General features: G+C 39.2%; 3 protein-coding genes and 1 long non-coding RNA gene across 4 annotated transcripts; all 4 read left to right on the top strand.

Moving 5' to 3' along the window:
* Positions 1–264: 264 nt before the first annotated feature.
* On the top strand, positions 265–15,651 carry LOC122671173 (protoporphyrinogen oxidase 2-like). Its single transcript, XM_043868275.1, has 5 exons — positions 265–284; positions 885–947; positions 15,093–15,167; positions 15,351–15,457; positions 15,584–15,651. Exons 1-5 carry the CDS (start codon positions 265–267, stop codon positions 15,649–15,651), a joined length of 333 nt encoding a protein of 110 aa, XP_043724210.1.
* LOC122670724 lies at positions 4,633–8,428 on the top strand. The gene is made up of 2 exons (XR_006334245.1): positions 4,633–4,865; positions 8,254–8,428. It is a non-coding gene; the product is annotated as an uncharacterized LOC122670724 (long non-coding RNA).
* On the top strand, positions 11,181–22,932 carry LOC122670722 (transcription termination factor MTERF2, chloroplastic-like). Its single transcript, XM_043867691.1, has 4 exons — positions 11,181–11,274; positions 13,649–13,656; positions 18,120–18,130; positions 21,260–22,932. The coding sequence occupies exon 4, from the start codon at positions 21,264–21,266 to the stop codon at positions 22,416–22,418; it is 1,155 nt and encodes a 384-aa protein (XP_043723626.1). The 5' UTR covers positions 11,181–11,274; positions 13,649–13,656; positions 18,120–18,130; positions 21,260–21,263; the 3' UTR covers positions 22,419–22,932.
* Positions 18,195–19,616, top strand: LOC122671172 (transcription termination factor MTERF6, chloroplastic/mitochondrial-like). The gene is made up of 3 exons (XM_043868274.1): positions 18,195–18,209; positions 18,315–18,412; positions 18,647–19,616. The coding sequence occupies exons 1-3, from the start codon at positions 18,195–18,197 to the stop codon at positions 19,614–19,616; spliced, it is 1,083 nt and encodes a 360-aa protein (XP_043724209.1).
* Positions 22,933–25,137: the final 2,205 nt, after the last annotated feature.

Here is a 25,137-nt window from a genome sequence, read left to right as displayed (position 1 = left end):
TCATAGTGGTTGTAGTGGTATGAAGATGTAGTGGTGTGAAGATAGGAGCCTGTGGTCATGGCATGTTGGAACACTGCATCCTTTTTCTCCCCACCAGATGATGTTTCAATTTCCTTATTAATCACAGTTATTGCTTTGTTTGTACGGTGCTTTTCTTTTTCTCTTAGCTAGTCAAGGGCCTCAAGGCATGCTAACATTTGTGAGGTATGATCTTTTACAGTCTACAGTCTCCTTGTTGCATGCTTTATATCTATTTTTATATTAATGGTATGCTCTGTTTTCAGGTATGGCTCAATAATAGTTGGGGCAATTCGGTCTAAATTTTCTGGTTAAAGGGAAGAAAATTGGGCAAGGTGAAATTCTTCAGGAAAAAGGTAGGGTCAGCGTGGCTCATTTTTCATTTCAGGAAGGGATGCGTGTATAGAGCACTATTATTCACTTAACAGAGATGCCTTGATTCTTTTGCCAGGGCTTAACGTATTCAAGGCTTTGACTGGTGTGGGAGGAACTTATTTAGTATTTCTTGTTTAGTTTTTGGCCTCTTTTGTTAGAAGATGTGGGTGTTAATAGGGCAATGAATTATTATGCATTCTCCTTGTGCTTTTACAGTAGTTATTTAGTGGAGATGCTCAGTTAGTCTGTCTTTCCATCAAGAGTTTCCAGAACAGGATAAAATATGCTCAATTGAGTTCTAAGATTTTACTTTTTTTAGTGATGTTCCCTGGTTAAATAACTGTAATTATCTTTATCTGGTTTTCATTTTTATTCTGTTCTCTGTTTTCTTTCTGACGATCTTGCAATGGATTTGATTTGTTTATATCATCTGTCTTTTTTCAATGAATAATGGATAAGTTTTAGGGAAACTAAGATATTTTTCCTTAGAGATATCACATTGATGGCCAAATAACCATAATATATCACATTAGAGATCTGGGAAAAGCTTCTCTGTATGAGAAACTAATGCCCCGCTTGATAACATTCCCAAAAACAGTTTTTGGTGTTCTTTTATGCTGAGAAACACACCAGAGCACAAAAACTGCTTGATAACCACTGTTCTTTATAAATTGTTTTCTGGAGCATAAACACAAACTGTGCCCGATAATTTTAACCCCAATCCCACCCCAAATCCTAAAACATAACGAAGAAAGAACTCTTCTCTCGCTCTACTCTCTTGCTCTCTCGATCTTTCGCTCTCTCGATCTCTCGCTCTGCTCTCTCGCTCTACTCTCTCGATCTCTCGCTCTCTGGATCTGTTGATCTCTCGTTCGCTGTGGGTTCTCCTACAGATCTGTCGATTTCTCTTGGTATTTCGCTCAGAGGGGGCTCTCTTACGGTGGATTTGAAGAGGCTGGTCTTCTTCCTGCGACAGAAGTACTCTGCAACCCATAGGTTTGTGAATCTTCTTCTTCTTTTTGTTCCTCTGCTCGTCTTCTTCCTCTTCCTCTGCTCATTTTCTTCTTCTTCCTTTGCTCATCGTCTTCTTCTTCTTCCTCTGCTCATCTTCCTCTGCTCGTCGTCTTCTTCTTCTTCCTCTGCTCATTGTTTTCTTCGTTTTCTTCCTCTGATCTACCTTCAGTTCTACCCCTTCCTCTGATCTAATGTTGTATTTTACATTTTGCAGAAACCCTAAATCCGAAGGAGAGGATATTTCACTAATCCCACAAACCCCAAGGTATTTCACTGATGGTGTTCATTTGTGTTCTGGAAATATTTCCAAAACAGGTTTACCAAGCAGGTAAAAAACAGTTTCTCAGCAAAGAAAATGAAAAAAAATGTGCTGCACAACAAAAAAATGTTTTCTTGTTACGCAGCACACTTCCAGAACAGAAACACCAGGTAAGGTTATCAAGCAGTGCCATGCTTTTCCTTTTGGTTAACTGTGTAGGGGAGAATGAATTGAAAAATAAAATTTAAAATTGAAATGATTATATGAACAGTAAATTTTATGACAGTCTAGTTTCGACATTGTGGGACATACAGGGTAGGGATGTAATAGACTGGACTTGGATACGGATTGGATGCGATCGGATCGAGATATTCTTTGGCCGAATATGGATACCTCTAAATGGATTCAGATGGATTTGGATGCGGATTGAATTTGAATTTTCGACTATCCGTTTACATCTTTGCCTTGTGTAACCCGGACCTTCCTCTCCTAGCGGATACAATTCACTCTCAATCCATCTCTTAGATCATGATTCTCCTTCTTCTTGTTCTAGATCCTAATGAAACGTCAAATACCTTCGAGATCATTATTTACTTAATTTTTTATTATTCAATATTTGGAATTCTTTTTTTTTTCGGATATCTCTAAACGAATACGGATGTGGATGCGGATGCGGATCGAATTTGGATTTTTGGTTATCCATTTGCATCCTAATATAAGGTTGAAATTTTGTGAATAAGTAGAGCCTAAGGACATGGACTACCAAGAGTATGGAATTTGACATGTTGCTATCCACATTATTCTCTAAATACCCAACAGTAAAAGTTGCCTTATGTGATAGAATTATGAGATCTAACTTTGATACAAATACAATAGAGTGTATTCCATCAACATACAATGGTCAAAATCATCACATCACCTTTTATACATCATCTTGACCATCCGATGTGCATCGCATGCCCTATCGCGTCACAGAGAGTACGGATCTGATAGACACCAATACTTGATTGATGATTTGTATTGGTATATGTATCAATGCTGACTGGCAACCGATACAAAACCAAAGTTTTGTTAAAGGGGCGCTGCTCTCTGTGTAGTGCAGCCTGCACCAGGCACATGGGGGTGGGTGCAATGACCACCCTGTCCCTGAAAAATTATCACCTCCAGTTTGCTGACCGGCCCAGTTCCCCAGTTCCTCTAATAGGGGGATGGTGGACCCCACCCGGGCAGGGTGTTTGGGCATGGGTAGAGAGGTCATTTCAGCCCCCCTTTGTTAGAGGAACTGGGGAACTGGGCCGGTCAGCAAACTGGAGGTGATAAAGATCCCCCTGTCCCTTTGCACAAGCTGCCCATGTGCCTGGGCGCAGAATGCGCTGCAGCATAGAGAACATTCTTGCTTTGTTGAGTTTACTAAAAGAGCGAACAAGGAATGTCTGGACACAAAAGGGAATGGAAAACATCGAGTTCGGTGTTAAACAACTCCAGTAGTCCAGTGGCCATCCGGTACTCAGTTTTTGAGTGTAAAATCGCACTTTAGGGTTACATATGGAGAAACAAAATCATGTTTCAGGTGGAGAAATTGACGCGAGAAACCACCCCGAACACGCTCTGATTCTGGATTACTGGTAAGTTTCTATCAAATCTGAAGATAAGATTTTTACGAGACCATCTTTTTTCGATCAATGTTGCATGTTTTCTGCAAAACTCTGCTAATAACAATAGCTAAAGATTCTAGGAGGAGCCATGCTCTTTTTCTTCAAACAATAGCATCCACAGAATCAACCTCAGGAAACTTGGGCTCCATAGACCAAAAAAATCACACCATCTCTTACCTCATGAATTCATGTGGATTGCCTTTCAAAGCGGCTACTTCAGTGGCACAGAAGATCCGTATCAAGACCACGGAGAAACCGGACTCTGTCATTGAGCTCTTACAAACGAATGGATTCACCAACACCCACATTGCTAATCTGGTAACGAAGTACCCACGGCTCCTTTTCGCCGATCCCGTCAAAACCCTTAAACTCAAGATCGAGTTCTTTCAATCTCTGGGCTTTTCAAGATCTTACCTTGCTATGTTGCTCTCCTCAAACCAAACCATCCTGAGTAGAAGCTTGCAAAACAAAATAACCCAAACTTAAATTTCCTCAAAACCTTCGTCCACACAAACGAGAACCTCATCAGAGCTCTCAAGCTTTCCAGCAGCGTCGTTTGTTGTAACGTTAAGAAATTTTTGGAGCCCAACATTGCCACCTTGCGAAGTTACGGTATGCTCGATTCCAGTATTTCGAGGATGATCACCATCCATTCCAGACCACTAACGCTGACTGATTGGCGGTTTAAGGATGTTGTTGCAACGGTGAACAAAATGGGTTTTGATCCCAACAGTCGGTCATTCATCCTAGCCGTTTGCTCTATGTCTGTAATGAGCAAAGAGAAGTGGGAAAGGAAAAGGGTGGCCTTTCGGAGCTTTGGATGGTCTGATGACGAATTTCTTTTGGCCTTTAAGTTACAGCCGATGGCCATGCTCACTTCAGAGAAGAAGCTCGGGAAAGTGATGGATTTCTTTGTGAACGTCCTGCATTTGAAGCCATCAGATGTCGCGAAATACCCAAACCTTTTCTTACTAAGTTTGGAAATGAGAATCATTCCGAGGTGTTCAGTGCTGCAAGTTCTAATGTCCAAGGGTCTTATTGAGCAGGATGTGAATATATTTTCAGCGTTAATTTGTAATAAACCGGTTTTTTATAAGAGGTTTGTTACCAGATATGAGGGGGAAGTCCCCGAGGTAATCAATGCATACGAAGGTGAGATGGGATTTCTAGGATTTGACAGTTGAAACTACTGTTGAAGATGGTGGAATGATTAAGTAAATGAACTAAAACAGTCCCAAGACAGATCAATGACAATTGTGTATCTGTTAAATGGCTGGGAGCTTCTGGTGCTGAGGAAAGGGCTGGATGGGTTGTGGTTTTAGTATTTTCATGGTGCTGGTAACATGGTAGCATGGTTCTAGAGCATCAAATGGTGTTCTGTGATGCCTGAAATTGTGATAGATTTGATGAAACATTGTGATGCTAAGGCTGATCTGAAACTGAGTATATATCCAGTTTGTCATTGTTATGAGGAAAACTGGCATCTGTGATCAATTAAAGTTTCGTCTTCCTCCATTGATGGCCAAAAGGACAGTTACTATCTTGTAAGCTTTGCTTGGGGCATATAGGCAGTTTAGGGAAGTCTATGTTGTATGTACTGCCTTCACAACATCTAGTTTGAAAAAATGGATTGTGCACATGGAACATTTTACTTACCGTCACCTTCTCTACCTCAATATCTATAAATATTTGTCATTTCTTCCAAGGTAGTATCTCTAAATATTTGTCAATTGTCATTTCTTCCAAGGTTGTTAACTGTTCTATGGACAAAAAAGTGCTTAAAAGTCATGAGGTATCCATGGAGCCGGAGGTTCATGATGTTATTTGTTTGCAGTTTGCACAAACTTTGACTTGATTTCCATCTCCCAAACAAAGTTTGCTGACATTGGATGTTAGTATGTTGGCTTCACTATAATCTTCTTTCTTTTTGTAGGAGAAACTACTGAGACCATCGTTTATTCTCTAGATTTTCCAGATGTGCTTTTAAATTTATAAAAGATGATTCTGACTAGTGTCTACCACATGTTATATCTTTTCTGATCAATTAATTTTATTTACCTTTAACAGACAGATCCCAAAATGTGTACATGTTGTCCACATCACCTCAAGTTTCTGCCAAATTAGACTTCACCATATGTCCAATATAAGGTTTGAAAAATAACTGAAATATTGAGTTGGTCTACCAAAATTTTACCCTTGATCCATCTGCACATTTGGTAGTAAACAATTAATCCAGTTGGATTGGAATTTTTATCGTATGCGGTTCCCTGACCGGTGCGGTTCCCTAGTGCCTCTCACAAGAAGAGGGTGGACCCCACCCTGGCAAAGTGTTCGGTCAGGAGCCCTAGGTGGGTCCCACCCCTCTTGTGAGAGGCACTAGGGAACCGCACCGGTCAGGGAACCGTAGACGATAACGATTCAGTTGGATTGACCAAACTCTCTCTCCATGCTGCAAAATTAATTGTCCCTCAGTCCATGAAAGAGATTATGGTTGGAGGGACAGATGCAGGTATGGCAGTATAGATGGACTGCACATGGCAAGCAGACTGGGTCTGGAGACTCTGGACAGATTCAAATCATTGTGGGGCTCCCAGCCACCGACCTTTAACAGTATCAACACTGGAATATGAGCATCCCAAACAAACTCTTAAGATGTGCAAAAGAGACTATGTTAAAATCTTGCATCTGGTGCCTAAATATCAGAAGATTTTTTGCAGTTTCCCATTGAGAGTTTAAAATCGTCACAATTCATAATCAAATTGAGATATCCATAACATGGCATGGTCCCAAAACTCTTACTTATTTTCAGTTCCTGCATTTGCTTCTTTTCTCTGTATTTTTAATGGTGGGCAATTGTTCAAAGGTTTGTGTTTTTCTTAGGCTTTCTTTGAATTATCTTAACACTTGGTAGACTCTGATAGGATTCAAACTTGGCATGTAAGTAGTAAATAGAGGGGCATACTAAAATTTGGCCCCACATGACCTGCTACATAGAAAATAAGTCCGTTGATACAACACTACTACATACATCTGGTTGCCCTTTATTAAAAAAAAAAAAAAAAAGAAGATAAATTGATTTTGTTTTAATTGAGAAAACCTTCTTGTAACCGTGGTTGGTGAAAAAGAAATTGTAACCTTACATTTTGCCCTTTTAGTATGACACTTTTTTTTATCTCTCAACCAAAGTAAAAAATCCTGTCATTCCATTTTGTTTATTTTCCCCTTTTGATAATCGGCATTACTGTTGTTGGATGTTGTAGGGATGAGTTGAAGCAAGTGGTTACTTCAGACCTTAGGAAACTTCTGAGTACAGAGGGTGAGCTTACTTTTGTTACAGTATGAAAACTCCTAGTGCTTATTGCTTCTTGTTGGTTCTTAAAGGCTGAGGTTGAAGTGTTGAACCCATTAATGTTTACAACTGATGTGACGTAGTCACCAAAGATCAAAGATCAATTGCCTTATACCTTTTCATTTGTAAACTGCAGTTTGTTTTCATTGGAGTAGATTCATTGGAGTAGAGCCTTTCCCTTGTATGGACGTGGCTACGATTCAGTTCTCGAAGCAATAGACAAGATTGAAGAAAGTCTTCCAGGGTTCTTCCATGCGGGTAACTGAAAGAGCTATTTTCCCAAATGCTTAATGTTCATTTACATGTTGTGTACGAGGAAAATGAACTATTACTGGTATTTTTTTTATTTTATAGTTTCTAATAGTTTGCAGTATCAACCTGATAGGTACCCATAGGGGTGGATTGTCTGTGGGGAAATCAATAGCTTCAGGATGGAAGGCTGCTAATGTAGATGCCAGTTCAACTAAAAACCAACACTACATTATGATCGATGTACTTATATTCTCAGGCCTTCATGTAACAATCGAACATTTGAACATCAATCCAGTGGCTGATTCAGGCTTTCGAATGGTCTTCAGCAGATCAGTAACTTTCAGGGCAGAACTCTTACTGAAACTGGATTGAGCCTCACTCTCTCTCCTGGTCATCTCACCTTTCACCCTTTCAAGGCATCTCACCTCTCAACTGTATCTCATTGCAGTCTCAGTTTCTCAAAACCAAAACCCATAATTTTCTCTCAATCATTCACCATTCTGTCTAGCATATTGCCTTTATTTGTAAAACCAATTGCATCCTAAATCTTCTAGAAACATTCCAAACAAATCCAATCCTAATTGGTTACAAGATAAAGTCCTGATTACATTAGCAATCTAATTTAAAATAGAAACTATCTCTAAGCTAATAAAACCCATACACAAGGACTAAAGTAGTCAAATCCTCCACAAAACATTGACAATTAATCTTCAACTTGATCTCCAAGCTAGCTGGCCGTCGGACCCACAAAAGATGTAGAAATTAAACAAGGTGGATAGCTAATATCCCCTAAAAAAAACTGGTCAATATCCTTCCAGTTCTGGGAATTAACCCCCCTACAACTCAGCTGGTCAATATGGCAGAATAATTCGATTCTCTTTTAGGCTGACTCGATATCTGTCCAAATTTGGACTTTAACTCTGCTGGTTGATGGCATATCTTAACCGAATCGATGGCTAGCCTGGGTAGAAATTGATTGCATCAATAGCCCAAAATAAGGGCAATACTTGAACCTCCTTTGAAGCCCAATCGTTGGGTCTGCACTGCATCAGCTGCTGACCTTTTTAATCTCATTTCTCAACTTGCTTGATGGCAGTATGCCTAGAGAGGAAAGCTCATAGGTGTTCTCAGATATTTATTCCTGCTTCTTTCCTTTGGTTGTTTTGAATTATGTAAGAAGAGATGTTACGTACAAAATGTAGAAACTATCTCATTTAGATTCTGACATGAGGGCCACTTACTTATGTTACCATGAATTAAGATTTGTTTGCAGGCACCAATAGGTGGTCAACAATTCATTCCACCAATATCTATTAACTTTTATGAAGTAGGTCAATCTGGGAGGATGATAGATTATTTGATCTTTTCTCTTCTTCATCATTGTTTGAGATGGTGTGTCCAGCAGATGGCTTAGGTTTATGGATGAGATTGGCGTTGTTACTGTGACTCAAACATGGAAATGGGGATTTCAAAGAGAGCTTAGTATATCTCAGTGACTTGGTATCTATATAATGTTGCTTGAAATATGATGCATGCTTTCTATGCTGGCTTTTTCAGTCCTTAGTTCTGTACAATAACATTGATATTTCATGGAGTACATAGGCACCAACCAAAATCTTAGAAAACCTGGTCATTCCCTTGATGAGTATCAGAAACACAATATATAGACAGTTCTCGATCCTAATTATCTGTTAAAGACTTAAAGTATGTATTATTTTGGTGGTTTTCATAAAGAATTAACACCTGTTTTCCCCTTTTGATAAGGCCTGGTTCACCGCAGGTGGCTCATTCACTGTCCTCATAGTGTTGCAGGTAAGAATCCTTTTGATGGCCTAATCACTGCCCTCAATCCCTTATCTATTTTCTGAATGCTTCTGTTATTCTTGGCTACCGTTCATTGCAACTACTCTCTATCTCATAGAGGTATACTCTTCTTGGATTCTGGAGAAACCAGCATCAGCTTGTCATTGAGATTTCGGCATATTGGGAATAATCTCACACCTTATATGACCATAATATACTCAGACATGGCTTGTCTCTGTATTATAGCTTTGCTTTTGAGTTGGATAATTCAATAGGGCAAACTATCTTCACCAAACTAGTAGATTTTAAGATCCATACTAAGTGACAAATTCCTGGCTAAATTGAGTTTGCCAAGTAATGACCAAATTTGCTACATCACTCTTCAGCATTGCCAAACTAGGTGTGCAGTCTGTGTTAAAAGAGATCACCGGAAGATCCTTTATTAATCAAAGGAGTTTCTCAACAGAAAGCAATGTAGCTTAAAACTCAAATCCAAGACATGAAGGAGAAGATAATCTACCTTATTGAATTATTTAACCCAAAAACTTAAGGTATTATGTGGAGACGAACCCAAATCATGCATGAAATCATCCAAGGTGTAGGATTTTTTCCAATATGCCCAATTCTCAATGGAAAGCTGGCGCTGGTTCTCAAGAATCCAGAAAGGGTAGGATATCCATAACATGAGATAGAGTGTAATTACAAAAACAGCCAAGAATAACAGGAAAAAGTATTGAGAAAACAAGTAGTATAGAGGTAAAACTAAATTGCACAAAGTTGCAGAGAAACAGAGGAGAGATCTTCATCGAAATACCAATTTGTCCTTGAGATGAGGCGACAAAGTACTAGCATCATTTTTATACATTTTGGTAGAGAAAAATATTGCCATGCTAGTGTGCAGATTCCTACACATACCCTCTCACATCCTACCTGTGGATCCCACTCTCTTTACACATTAAAACTTCCAACTACGATTCAATTTCTCACCTTTTCATTGGCTGGAAACAACAAACTGGCGTTGTAGCAATCCCTCTACCATTTTGGTATTAGCCAACTACTTTTTGTATACTTTAGCCTATTTTCAAACCGAGTATAATTTCGTAAGTTAAACTATTGTTTTGTATAATTAGGTAATTTTCCTTTGATGTTTTATCTTTAACTATAATGAATTTGTTTTTTTTTTGTTAAATAAAATAACATGAGAATGGATTTGATGAACGATTTCCTGAAAAACAAATCTTTTTACGAGAATCTAGTTCTATGACATTGTATGGCAAACAAGGTCGAAGTTTTGTAAATAAGCACAAGGTCTCTTACTCTCATGTCAAGGATTCAAGAGGATGCATGGACATGCATGAGCTTGTATGTCTCTATATTAAAGGTTATATGAATTAATTTGAATACAAAATTTGACATGTGGTGTATCCATATCCAATAGTAAAAATTATACATCACTCTTCTGTATGGTAAAACTAGGAGTGTCTATCCAAAGATTCCATGATTAGATTATTGATCACACAATTTTTACTAAAATTTAATAGAAAATTATAACTTATTGAAAATAATTGGAAATGTGAAATTTCAAGGAGTATATGCCAAGGATATATGATTGAATTTTGAGTGCTAAATTTTGACATAAGATCAGTCGTGACTATTCCCTAAACATCCGATGGTTAGAATCATCACATCACCTTCTATGCCGCGTCTAGATAGCCACTAAGTTGTGTGACCTAGTCAATGTCTAAAATGTAGTTTTGAACCAAAGATTTCAATATTGTACCAGAGAGAGATTTGAAAAACTGTCCATTCTAGTTCAATCCACTTCATAACAGTTTGGAATAAAATGAACCATGGTTTTGACTAGAGGAATATAATAAATAAAGGACTAATTTTGCCTTCACCCACTCGTGGTCTATTGGTGATGTGATTATATGATTGGATTCATATGTCATCATTAACTCACATTTCTGTTATACAAAGTCGAAACTATCACTCTCTCTCTCTCTCTTCCAATTGGACGGTATCAATAGGCATGATGAGGGAAAACTCATCCATAAATAAATGCCAAGATTCCAAAAATAATAAGGTTGAGAGTTACTCTCAATTGATGCACTTATAAAAAATTGGTGGATGGGCATCAATTTTTGCAACGTGACAAGTTGGATTGGATTGAACCTTTATACACATATAGACCCTAAAGTCCATGCTCACGTATCAAGTTTCATTTTATTGTATGTAACATTTACCAAAAATAAAAAATAAAAATTTATGCTCCATTTCCTCAAGTGTCTCTAATAAGGGGCAGATCCCACCCGGGTAGGGGTAGGGTGGTTATTCCCCTCCCCATTTGAGAACCTACCCGGGAAATGGAACCTATAATGATCACCTATAATGATCCGTGTTTTTAAACCACCCCCCCCCCCCCCTTGGAACTCGCATTTCAGGTTTTCATACGGTGCCCAGGAGGAGAAATTGACGCCAGAAACCTTGGCAAATTCACTCTGCTTTTCGATACTGGTAAGTTTCTATCAAGGCTGAAGGTTCCCAGGAGGAAAATTGACGGCAGACACCTAGGCAAATTCACTCTGCTTCTCGATACTGGTAAGTTCCTTGATGATCAATGTTGCGTGTTTTCTGCAAAACCCTACTACTTATTAGACCAAAAGCTAAAGATTCATCGAGTAGCCATGCTCGTTTTCTTCGAACAATAATATCATCCACAGAATCAACCTCAGGAACCTTGGTGGACTCCTCCATAAACCAAAAAAATCTTACCATTTCGTACCTCATGAATTCATGTGAATTGCCTTTCAAAGCCGCTACTTCAGTGGCACAGAAGATCCGCATCAAGACCACGGAGAGACCGGACTCTGTCATTGAGCTCTTACAAACAAATGGATTCACCAAAACCCACATTGCTAATATGATAACGACGTACCCACGAGTCCTTTTCGCGGATCCCGTCAAATCCCTTAAACCCAAGATCGAGTTCTTTCAATCTCTAGGCTTTTCAAGATCTGACCTTGCTATGTTCCTCTCCTTAAACCAAACCATCCTGAGAAGTAGCTTGCAAAATAAAATAATCCCAACCTTAAATTTCCTCAAAACCTTCGTCCACACCAACGAGAACCTCATCAGTGCTCTTAAGCGATCCAACGCCCTCGCTGGTTGTAGCGTTAAGACAACTATAAAGCCCAACATTGCAACCTTGAGAAGTTTCTGTGTACCGGATTCCAATATTTCGAGGATGATAACCTTCCATCCCAAGTCACTGACGCCGAGTGTTTATCGGTTTAAGGATGTTGCTGCAAAAGTGAACAAGATGGGTTTTGATCCCAACGGTTCTGCATTCATTATAGCCATTTCTGCTATGTCGTTGATGAGCAAACAGAAGTGGGAAAGGAAAAGGGAGTTCTTTCGGAGCTTTGGATGGTCTGATGACGAATTTCTTTTGGCCTTTAAGTTACAGCCTATGGTCATGCTCACTTCAGAGAAAAAGCTCGTGAAATTTATGGATTTCTTTGTTAACAACCTGCATTTGAAGCCATCAGATGTTGCGAGAAGTCCGAACCTTTTCTTATTAAGTTTGGAAAGGAGAATCATTCTGAGGTGTTCAGTGCTGCAAGTTCTTATGTCCAAGGGCCTTATTCAGAAGGATGTGAATATATTTTCAGCTTTAATTTGTAATAAACAGTGTTTTGAGAAGAGGTTTGTTACTAGATATGAGGGGGAAGCCCCTGAGTTGATCAAGGCATACGAAGCTGAGTTGGGATTTCTAGGATTTGACAGTTGATACTGGTGTTGAAGATGGTGAAAGAATATGGTGAAAGAATTAAGCAAATAAATTGAAGAAGTCCCAAGACAGATCGTTGCCAATCATGGATTTGCCAGGTGGTTTGGAGGTTCTGGTGCTTGGATGGAGGTGGTTTATCATTAAGTGCCTTAGTGGTGACGGTTTTAGTATTTTCATGGTGGTGGTAAATGGTTGCATGGTTCTGGAGCAGCAATTGTTGTTGTTTGATGCCTGAAATTGTGACAGATGTGATAAAACATTGTGATTCCGAGGCTGATCTGAAACCCAGTATATATCCAGTTTGTCATCACCATGAGAGCAACTGGCATCTGTGATCAATTGAAGCTTCATCATCCACCATTGATGGCCAAATGGACAGCTACTTTCTTGTAAGTATCAAGAATTCTTTGCTTGGGCCATTTAGGCAGTTTAGGGAAGTCTATACTGTATGTGCTGCTCGCACAACATTTAGTTTAAGCAAATGAATTGAATGCATGAGACATTTTACTTACTAGTCACCTTCTCTACCTTCGTGTCTCTTAATGTTTGTCATTTCTTCCAAGGTTGTTAACTGTTCTATGGACAGGCTTCACTACATTTTCCTCTCTCTTTTTTTTTAGAAACTACTGATACCTTCATTTATTCTTCAGATTTTCCAGATGAGCTTTTAAACTTATAAAAGATGATTCCGAGTTCCGACCAGTGTATCTACTACTGTTTTTTTGGTGGTAAATAAGCATCTATTCATTCAAACTTGTGGAATACATGAAATCAGATTTACATGAAGTCTGAATCCAAGGAGTGGATATGGGCCAATCCATCCTACACGTAAAGTAAAGAGCCCTCTGAGCCAGAGAGTCCGCCATTGAGTTGCTTTCTCTGGGAATATATTTGAAGGTGCACTGCTGAAAACAAGGAACTAAATGGAGGATATCATTGATAACTGGGAGAACAAAGATGAGTATGTTATCATGCTGCCCTGATAAATAGGAAATAACCTTCTTATTATCAGATTCAAGGATGACCCTCTCCCAGCAATCCGCAATAGCTTGGAGCATGCCATTTCTAATTGCCATCGCATCGCCAACTAAGATGGATGGAAATAGCTCATATTCAGATACAGCACATAATGGTTGTCCCAGGCAGTCTCTATGATAAAGCCCAGACCTCCATGGTTTTGATTCTTCAGCTGTGATGCATCACAGTTCACCTTGATCCATCCCATGTCTGGAGGGGAGAATGGTGTGGGAAGATGAATTGGCTAACAGAGCACTGACCTTGCATTTGAGCACTTATGAATTCAAGGTTGTTATTCTGAGCTCTGATAATAACTTCTGTTGGAGTTCCTTGCTGGCCTTTGAAGATGAGATCGTTACGAGCTAGCCAGATAGACCAGGCTAGGAAGCTACATAATGTCAGTGTTTCGACCTTCTTTTCTCCCTTGTTCAGATAGAGCATCTTAACTGTTAACCCAATGCCTGAATATAGGTTCCCCATTAGTAGGCAGAGTGTAAGATAAGTTGCTTCCAAACCAAGCTGACCAGTGTATCTACTACCACATGTTCTATCTTTTTGATCAATTAAATTTTATGGGAAGAGTTCTCTATGGGGGAACATGGCTCCTGCGCATGGGCGGGCGCCAATGGGAGCACGCAGTAGAGGCATCAGACGGGCAGTCATTCCACCTTTCATGGGGGGTGGAGTGGTCATTTCGCCCCCTCTGTGTCTGAGCGTGGGTGCTACAATCTCCCACAGGTAACATTTCTCCTAATTTTATTTACCTATGAAAAAAAAACAGATCCCAAAACATGTACATTTTTATCCACATCACTTCAAGTTTCAGCAAAATTAGATTTCCCTCAGTCCATGAATGAGATTGGGGTTGGACGTAGAGATTCAGGTGTGCAGTATATATGGAAAGTGTAGTTCCTGCCCTTTGATTTCTGCCACATGGCAAGCAAACTGGGTCTGGAGATTCTGGATAGATTCAAATCATTGTGGGGCTCCAAGCCACCAAGCTTTAACAGTATCAACACTGGAATATGAGCATTCCTAACAAACTCTTAAGATGTGTAAAAGAGACTTTGTTAAAATCTTGCATCTAGTGCCTAAATATCAGAGAAGATTGTTGCTGTTTCCCATTGAAAGTTTTAAACCTTCACAATCTATAATCAAATTGAGATAACCATAACATGGCATGGTCCAAAATCTCTTATTTCTTTTCAACCCCTGCATTGGTATGTAAGTAGTAAAGAGAGGGGCATACTAAATTTTGGCCCCACATGACCTGCTACACATAGCTAATAAGACTGTTGATTCAAGACTACTACATACATCTGGTTGCCCTTTTTTAAAATAAACAAATAACTAATTGATGATTCTTTAATTGGGAAAATCTTCTTGTAACCATGGTTGGTGAAAAAGAAATTGTAACCTTAGTACCTTACTTTTGCCTTTCTAGTATAACACATTTTTTTCCTCAACCAAAGTAAAATCCTGGCACTTCCATTTTTTGTCTGTTCCCCCCCCCCCCCCCTGGTTGGTAACTGGCACTACCGTTGTTGGATGTTGTAGGGACGAGTTGAAGCATGTGGTTACTTCAGACCTTAGAAAACTTCAGGGCACAGAGGGAGAGCCTACTTTTGTAAAGTATGAAACCTCTGAGTGCTTATTGCTTCTTGTTGGTACTTAAAGGTTGAAGTTGAGGCCATTAATATTTGCAAATTGCAACTGGTGTGACGGGATCACCAAAGATCGAAGATCAGTGCCTCCTAATTGATTTCAACTGATATGATGTACTTTGCCTTATACCATTCCATTTATAAACTGCAGTTGTTTTCATTGGAGTAGAGCCCTTCCCTTGTATGGACATGGCTATGATTCAGTTCTCAAAGCAATAGGCAAGATGGAAGAAAGTCTTCAGGGGTTCGTCTATGCAGGTAACTGAACGAGCTGTTTCTCCAAATGCCTAATGTTCATTTTACATGTTCTGTATGAGGAAAATGAGTTAGTGCTGGTATTTTTAATTTTATAGTTTCTAATAGTATGCAGTAATAACCTGATAAGTAACCATAGGGGTGGATTATCTGTGGGGAAAATGGAAATCAATAGCTTCAGGATGCAAGACTGCTAACCTTATAATCTCATATCTCAACTCACTTGATGGCAGTAGGCCTAGAGAGGAAAGCTCATATTCAGATATTTATTCCTGTTACCGCGTTACCGTGTTTGATTATACCTCCCCATGCTTCTTTCCCTTGGTTGTTTTGAATTATGCAAGAAGAGATGTTACTTACAAAATGTAGAAACTATCTCATTTAGATTCTGAGATGAGGGCCACTTATGGTACCATGAATTAAGATTAAGATCATTATAACTTTTATGAAGTAGGTCAAATCTGGAAGGATATTAGATCATTTGATCTCTGTTCTCTTCTTCATCATTGTTATGGATTGGTGATTGAGATGGCTTAGGTTTATGGATGAGATTGGCATTGCTTCTGTGACTCAAACGTGGAAATGTGGATTTCAAATAGAGCTTAGTATATCTCAGTGAGTTAGTATCTGTATAATGTTGCTTGAAATATGATGCATGCTTTCTTTGCTGGCTTTTTCAGTCTTTAGTTCTGTACAGTATCAATGATATTTCATAGAGTACATACGCAACAACCAAAAATCTTAAAAAAGCTGGTCATTCCCTTGATGAGGATCAGAAACACAATAAATCGCGAGTTCTAGATCCTAATCATCTGTTCAAGACTTAAAGTAGGTCTTACTTTGTTGGTCTTGGATTCTAGAAAGCAGCGCCAGTTTGTCATTGAAATTTGGGGATATTGGGAATAATCCTACACCTTGTATGACTTCATATACAGACTTGGGCTTGTTGCTATATAACAGCTTAAGCTTTTGGGTTGGATGGATAATTCAGCAAGACAAACTATCTTCTCCTTCATCTTTCTTATCTTCCTGTTTTTGGGAGTTAGTTTTAAGCAGTAATTTCCCTTTCAGTTCTTTTATTAGGCAAGATCATCATGTACATTATAGTTTAGGATGAATCTCCTTAACATGCACACTTAGTTTAGCCATGTGGAAGAGTGATGTGGTAAATTTATATCACTTTATTGTTGCTTCAATGGATTTTGGATATGCAAGAAGTGCACAGTAGGCAAAAGCACTGGGAATGTTCAAAGGACTATAGTAGGCAAGATCATTAGGAGCGGTCTCCGTCGGCATTTGGACTGATTGTCAAGAGCTTAAAAACTAGGTGGAGAGGCCTATGAGTGATTGGCATTGGAATCTATTTATTTTCTGTTAGATGTTATATTGTTAATTAAACAATTCTTGAAGGTATATGTGATTAAAAAAAAAGAACTTACATAGGTGTAACTCATAATTTGGCCTCTCAGATTTAGATAGAGAAGCTAAATGATACTGTATTGGCTGATTTAGACTTTATCTTGTTCTGAATTAGTATAATTTCGATTAAAAGATAGAACTTATTAAAAAGAAATGGAAAGCTGGAAATACGAGTAGAATACAAAAAGTATATGATTGAATTTTGACACAAGGCCAATTGTAATTATTTCTTAAACATCCAATGGTCGAAACCGCCATATCGCCTTTTGGGCAACATAGAGATACTCTCGATGTACACATCGACAAAAATTTAGTGGATATGTAATTATTTTTAGCCATGTGGCAATACGGATTGGCCTGAACTTTTGTAGACAGGAGACCCAAAAGGTTCATGTTCACATGTCAAATTTCAACATGTCAAATTTCAACACATGGCAAACTAAAGTTTTAAGAAATTGACCATAAGGGTGTAGGAGGAATGTTTGGACATAAACTTTAGGACTAAGTTTCCCTCCACCCATAGAGAACGGTTCACCTATTATCCTAGGTTTCATAGACCCTTCCTAGGGTTTTCGTATGTCCCAAAACATCCTCCTGATACCCTTTCCTGCTATTTCTCGTCCCACGGTGAAGGGGATGTGTGGAGGGAAACTTGGTCCTAAACTTTACATGTGATCAATTTAGACTATTTTTTACGTATCCAATTGTTCATAATGATTAAATCACCTTTCAATGAACACATTCTTTTTTAGTATAAAAAAAGGGAAGCAGGTTTTTGTCCGGGAGTGTGGCCTACGTTAGCACTCCCATGTGTCTATTTCTCTCCTCTTTAAAACAAAGGGGATAGAAGTGTCTTTTCAAATAAGGAGGAGAGAGATTGACTCATGGGAGGCCTAGGCCAGCACTCCCAGACAAAGAACTTTCTCTCATAAAAAAAGGGAAAAAAATTCTCTGTCCAGGAGTGTGGCCTACGCCAGCACTCCCATGAGTCTATTTCTCTCCTCCCCATGTGAAAAGGCTCCTCTGCCCTCTTGTTTTAAGGAGGAGAGAGATAGACATATGGGAGTGCTAGCGTAGGCCACACTCTCGTGCAGAAAACTGCTTCCCATAAAAAAATTATGTGTTTTTGTCCACCCATTTTCAATGGTGTGCCCGTGGAGACACTTCTTCTCCAAATAATAATAACAAATTAAAAAATGGTAAACCAAACCGGACAGTAAAAAAATTAAGGGGAGGTGAAGTAAATTTTCCTCCTTGTCCACGTTATGACTTAACAGCTGGACACTAACGTCATGGGTGTAATAGTAATTTACAGTAAACTATGGGGGATATGGATGTATTAGGGCAAAGTAAGGGGAGGGGATGTAATTTTCCAAAAAGAAAAAAAAAACTATGCTTCGATCTGTTTTTGACAACCTCGCATTTCTAGGGTTTCATACAGGCTACGGAGAAACGAAATCATGGTCAGGAGGAGAATTTGACGCCAGAAACAGAAACCATTGCGAATCCGATCTGCTTCTGGATTCTTGCAAGTTTTTGGTAAGTTTCTATCACGAGATTATAGATTTGGATCAATGTTGCGTGTTTTATGCAATACTGTGCTTATAACAATAGCTACAGATTCAACGAGTAGACATGCTGTTTTTTTACGAACAATATCATCATCCACAGAATCAACCTCAGGAACCTTGGACTCCTCCATAAACGATAAGAATCTCACCATCTCTTACCTCATGAATTCATGTGAATTGCCTTTCAATGTCGCTACTTCAGTGGCACAAAAGATCCGCAGCATCGAGACCACAGAGAGACCGGACTCTTTGTCATTGAGCTCTTACAAACAAATGGATTCACCAACACCCACATTGCTAATCTGATAACGAAGTACCCACCTCTGCTTTTCGCCGATCCCGTCAAAACCCTTAAACCCAAGCTCGAGCTCTTTCAATCTCTGGGCTTTTCAAGAGCTGACCTTGCTAAGTTCCTCTCCTCAAACAATGACATCCTACTCAGAAGCTTGCAAAACCAAATAATCCCAACCTGCAATTTCCTCAAAACCTTCATCCACACCAACGCAAACCTCATCACTGCTCTCAAGCAATTCAGCCGCATCGTTGGTTGTAACGTTAAGAGAACTATGGAGCCCAACATTGCAACCTTGCGAAGTTACGGTGTACCGGATTCCAATATTTCTAAGATGATCTTCATCCAACCCAATCCACTGACGCTGACTATTTTGCGGTTTAAGGATGTTGCTGCAATGGTGAACAAAATGGGTTTTAATCCCAACAGTCTTTCATTCATCATAGCCATTTGCTGTATGTCGGGTTTGAGCAAACAGACCTGGGAAAGGAAAAGGGAGGTCTTTAAGAGCTTTGGTTGGTCGGATGACGAATTTCTTTTGGCCTTCAAGGTACAGTCGAGGATCATGCTCACTTCGGAGAAGAAGCTCGGGAAATTGATGGATTTCTTTGTGAACGTCCTGCATTTGAAGCCATCAGATGTGGTGAAATGCCCAAACCTTTTCTTACTAAGTTTGGAAAGGAGAATCATTCCAAGGTGTTCAGTGCTACAAATTCTGATGTCCAAGGGTCTTATTAAGAATGATGTGAATATAGTTTCAGTGCTAAATTCGAACAAAATGAGATTTGAGAAGAGATATTTCACTAGATATGAGGGGAAAGCCCCTGAGGTAATCAAGGCATACGAAGGTGAGATGGAATTTCTAGGATTTGACAGTTGATACTGGTGTTGTTGAAGATGGTGGAAGAAGAATTATGTAAATGAACTGAAGGAGTTCCAAGACAGATCGATGATCACTATCTTGTATTGTCAAGTGGTTGTGAGGTTTTGCCGTTCTGGTGGTGAACAAAGAGTTTGGAGGGAGATTGGTGGCTTATGATTTAGTGCTTTAGTGGTGACGGTTTTAGTATTTTCATGATGGTGGGTACATTGGTTGTAATGGCTCTAGAGCAGCAAATGGTGTTGTTTGATGCCTGAAATTGCAACACATTTGATGAAACATTTTGATGCTGAAGCTGATCTGAAACCTAGTATATATCCAGTTTGCCCTCATTATCAGGGAAACGTACTGGCGGGTCTGTGATCAATTGAAGTTTCGTCATCCTCATCCTCCATTATTGGGCCAACTGAAGCTACTTGCTTGTTAAGTATCAAGAAAGAATTCTTTGCTTGGGGCATTTAGGCAGGTTAGGGAAGTCTATACTGTATGTGCTGCCCTCACAACATCATAAATGAATTAAGTGCATGAAACATTATACTTACTCTCACATTCTCTACCCCTAAATATGTCATTTTTTCCAAGGATGGTAACTGCTTTACTGTTTTAGGGACAAAGAAGTGCCTCAAAGTCTAAGTTATCCATGGAGGTAGACAATGATTTTTGTTTGCAGACACTTCACCTAAATGATTGAATTTTGAATTCTAAATTTTGACACAAGGCCAATTGAAACTATTTCCTAAACATCTAATGGTCAGAAGCACCACATCACCCTTTGTGCAGCATAGAGATTAGAGATACTCTCGATGGAAACATATACGAAAATTTGGTGGATAGGGAACTATTTTTAGCCATGTGGCAAGACGGATTAGACTGAACTTTTATAGATAGTAGACCCAAAGGTTCATGTTCACATATCAAGTTTCCACTTATGGCAAACTGAAGTTTCAAGAAATTGACCAAAAGGGTATACGATGAATGTTTGGACATAAACTTTAGGCCTAAGTTTCCCTCCTCCCATAGAGGACGGTTCACTCATCAACCTAGGTTTCACAAATCCTTCCTAGGGTTTTGGTATGTCCCAAAATACTCTTCTGATACCTTTTACCGTCCAATGGTGAATGAGATGGGTGGAGGGAAACTAGGTTCTACACGTTACATTTAACCAATTTAGACTATTTTCTACATATCCAACTGTTCATAATGATTAAATCACCTTTCCATCTAGCTCAATTATGTGTTCTTGACCACCAATTTTCATGAGTGTGCTCGTGGAGAAACTTTTTCTCCAAATAATAATAACAAATTAAAAATGGTGAACCAAACCGGACAGTAAAAAAAAAATTTGGATGAAAAAAGAAGGTGGTCTTGGATTGTATCCGGACCAAAAAAGGGCGGTTCCGTTTTCCGGTTGGACCTCCGGTTTTGCCTTGGTTTAAAAAAGACTATGCTTTGATCTGTTTTTGACTTTCTGAGTGTAACCTCGCATTTTTAGGGTTTCATACAGGCTACGGAGAAACGAAATCATGCTCAGGAGGAGAATCTGACGCCAGAAACCATTGCGAATCCGATCTGCTTCTGGATTCTTGCAAGTTTTTGGTAAGTTTCTATCAAGACTTAAGGTTCTTACGAGATTATACATTTCGATCAATGTTGCGTGTTTTCTGCAATACTCTGCTTATAACAAAAGCTACAGATTCAACGAGTAGACATGTTTTTTTACGAACAATATCATCCACAGAATCAACCTCAGAAACCTTAGACTCTATAAACGATAAAAATCTCACCATCTCTTACCTCATGAATTCATGTGGATTGCCTTTCAAAGCCGCTACTTCAATCGCACAAAAGATCCGCATCGAAACCACAGAGAAACCGGACTCTGTCATTGAGCTCTTACAAACAAATGGATTCACCAACACCCACATTGCTGATCTGATAACTTCGTTCCCACGGCTGCTTTTCGCCGATCCCGTCAAAACCCTTAAACCCAAGCTCGAGTTCTTTCAATCTCTGGGCTTTTCAAGATCTGATCTTGCTAAGTTCCTCTCCTCAAACAAAGAGATCCTACTCAGAAGCTTGCAAAACCAAATAATCCCAACCTTCAATTTCCTGAAAACCTTCATCCACACCAACGAGAACCTCGTCAGTGCTCTCAAGCAATCCAGCCGCATCGTTGGTTGTAATGTTAAGAGAAATTTGGAGCCCAACATTGCAACCTTGCGAAGTTACGGTGTACCAGATTCCAATATTTCTAAGATGATCATCATTCAACCCAAGCCACTGACGCTGACTGTTTGGCGGTTTAAGGATGTTACTGCAATGGTGAACAAAATGGGTTTTGATCCCAACAGTCGTTCATTCATCCTAGCCATTTGCTCTATGTCGGTGATGAGCAAACAGAATTGGGAAAGTAAAAGGGAGGCCTTTAAGAGCTTTGGTTGGTCTGATGATGAATTTCTTTCGGCCTTTAAGTTACAGCCGATGGTCATGCTCACTTCAGAGAATAAGCTCGGGAAATTGATGGATTTCTTTGTGAACGTCCTGCATTTGAAGCCATCAGATGTTGCGAAATGCCCAAACCTTTTCTTACTAAGTTTGGAAAGGAGAATCATTCCAAGGTGTTCAGTGCTGCAAGTTCTGATGTCCAAGGGTCTTATTAAGAATGATGTGAAAATAGTTACAGTGCTAAATTCGAACAAACAGAGATTTGAGAAGAGATATGTCACTAGATATGAGAAGGAAGCCCCTGAGGTAATCAAGGCATACGAAGGTGAGATGGGATTTCTAGGATTTGACAGTTGACACTGGTGTTGAAGATGGTGGAAGAAGAATTAAATAAATGAACTGAAGGAGTTCCAAGACAGATCGATCACTATCGTGTATTTGTCAAGTGGTTGGGAGCTTCTGGTGCTGAGGAAAGGGTTTGGATGAAGGTGGCTTATTATTTAATGCCTTACTGGTGGTGGTTTTAGTATTGTCATGGTGCTGGTAGCATGGTTCTAGAGCAGCAAATGGTGTTGTACTGTTGTTTGATGCCTGAAATTTGGACAGATATGATGAAACACTGCGATGCTAAGGCTGATCTGAAACCCAGTATATATCCAGTTTGTCATCGTTACAAAGGCAACTGGCATCTGTGATCAATTGAAGTTTCCTCCATAGATTGCCAAAAGGACAGCTACTTTGTTGTAAGTATAAAAAATTCTTTGCTTGGGGCATTTAGAGAGTTTAGCGAAGTCTATACTGTATGTGCTGCCCTCACAACATTTAGTTTAAATAAATGAATTGAGTGCATGAAACATTTTACTTACTCTCACCTTCTCTACCCCTAAATATGTCATTCTTTCCAAGTTTGTTAACTGTTTTAGGGACAAAGAAGTGCTTCAAAGTCACGAGTTATCCATGGAGGTAGACAATGTTTTTTGTTTGCAGACACTTCACTTGATTTCCATCTTCCAAACGAAAGCTTGAAGATATTGGATGTTAGTATGTTGGCTTCACCAAATTTTTACCCTTAATCCACATGAAACACTTAAGGCTACATTTGGTTGCAAGCGAAGTGGGGAAAGGGAAGGGAAACATTTGTCACTTGGTTCTGTTTGTTTCAAAGTAAAATTTCACGATTGAAAAGTTTTCTAATGTTCGGTTCCATAAAAAAACAAACATTGGAATACTATTCAACATTTAAAATTTTACAACTGAAATTTTTGTAGGTGAAAATTTTTAAGTAAAATTTTGCATTTCCTTTGCAATCAAACTCCCAAAATGATTTCTCGATAAAATATATTCACTCCTCAAGGAAATATTCGCATTCCCTTGCAACCAAAGACCCTTGTCTTTTTTTCTTTTTTGGTAGTAAATATTATCTGATGGTTGGAGTGACCAAACTAACTCTCCCTATTGCAAAATTAATTGGCTCTCAGTCCAATGAGATTGGGGTTGGAGGGAGAGATGCAGGTGTGGCAGTATATATGGAAAGTTCAGTTCCTGGTCTATGATTTGTGGCACATGACAAGCAAACTGGCTTTGGAGACTCTTGACAGATTCAAATCATTGTGGGGCTCCAAGCCACCAACCTTAACAGTATCAACACTGGAATATGAGGATCCTTAACAAACTAGTAAGATGTGCAAAAGAGACATGGTTAAATCTAGCACCTAGTGCCTAAATTCCAGAGAAGATTGTTGCAGTTTTTCATTGAAAATTTAAGGGGAATAACTTCTTATCACCAAAGTGGTGAACTAAGAAGTTGTAATTTTCATTTGGTGGAGTATTCTCTGCGTGTGACGCAATGCGTTGGCACACGGGGGGTAGAATTTTGCCATTTTTATGGGGGGTTGTTGGTCATTTTCACCTCCCTCCCTCCCCCCTCCCCAATGTGTCTGGGCATGGCCTCTATGTCATTTCTCATTTTCTTTTGAGGGAAAAGGTTGGGTATGCTAACGGTATACCATATGCTAGCATCTTATGTGCCTCTCATTTCAAATTCAAATGGGGGGAAGAGAGAGATAGACACATGGTGCTAGCATAAAATATAACCGTTAACAGACCCATCCCTCTCCTTTCTTTTAATTGCATTTTGTCTTATTTCCAAAATTATTTAATGCATGGGTAAATAGAATTTTTAAATAGTTGGAAGTTATTTAGTGTAGTGTTTAATGCTAATGCAGTTTTTATTTTAAATGACATGGTTTACCCCAGGAAAAAAATATGTTACATTAGAAGGACAAAAAAACAAGGCTACAAACTTGTTAAACAACCTTGGTTACATCAAGATTTTCCCAAACTTAAAACCAAAACAATACATAATCAATTTTGGATAGCCATAACATGGCATGGTCCCAAAACTCTTATTTATTATCAGTTCCTGCTTTTCCTTCTTTTCTCTCGTAGTTTTAATGTTGCAAAAGTGTTGAAAGGTTTGTCTTTTCAAAGGCTTTTTTGCTTGATTTTAACACTTGGATAGGATTCAAACTTGGCATATAAGTATAGAGAGGGCAATGGGCATACTAAACCCCGAATTAGTATCGGATCGGTCTTGGCCGATTCTGATCTGGGTCAGATCAGTTTGAATCAACCTTGAAATCGATATATTTCAGACATCTAGGATTTTTCCATACAGAATTGGCTTGGGAGGATTCAGAATCAGCCGATCCGATTTTTTAAATCTTGACCTTGCCCTCATTATAGATCACCCATTTAAGGTGATTTCTACCCTCTCTCAAACCGCTTCCATAAAAAAATTTTAACACTCGGGATCGAGAACAAAATCAGTCTCAAAAGATTTCGATTTTAATCAAAATCAGCCCCAGTCGATTCCAAGTTGACTCGGCCGATCCAGCTAGTGCCTATGGATCATTATCGTCTCTTGTTCCCTGTCTGGTACAGTGGTCCTGTTCCATTCATAGGGGCTAGAAATGACAATCTAACCCCCTACCCAAACACACTGCCCAAGGGAGGTTAAAACATCATTTTCTCACATACCCAGGGAGATTAACTGCGTGGCTGACTCCTTGGCTAG

The sequence above is a fragment of the Telopea speciosissima genome, chromosome 8 (assembly GCF_018873765.1).
Source record: "Telopea speciosissima isolate NSW1024214 ecotype Mountain lineage chromosome 8, Tspe_v1, whole genome shotgun sequence".
Taxonomy (NCBI): Eukaryota; Viridiplantae; Streptophyta; class Magnoliopsida; order Proteales; family Proteaceae; genus Telopea; species Telopea speciosissima.
The sequence above is the reverse complement of the archived record's forward strand: the minus strand, read 5'-3'. Positions and strand labels throughout refer to the sequence as shown.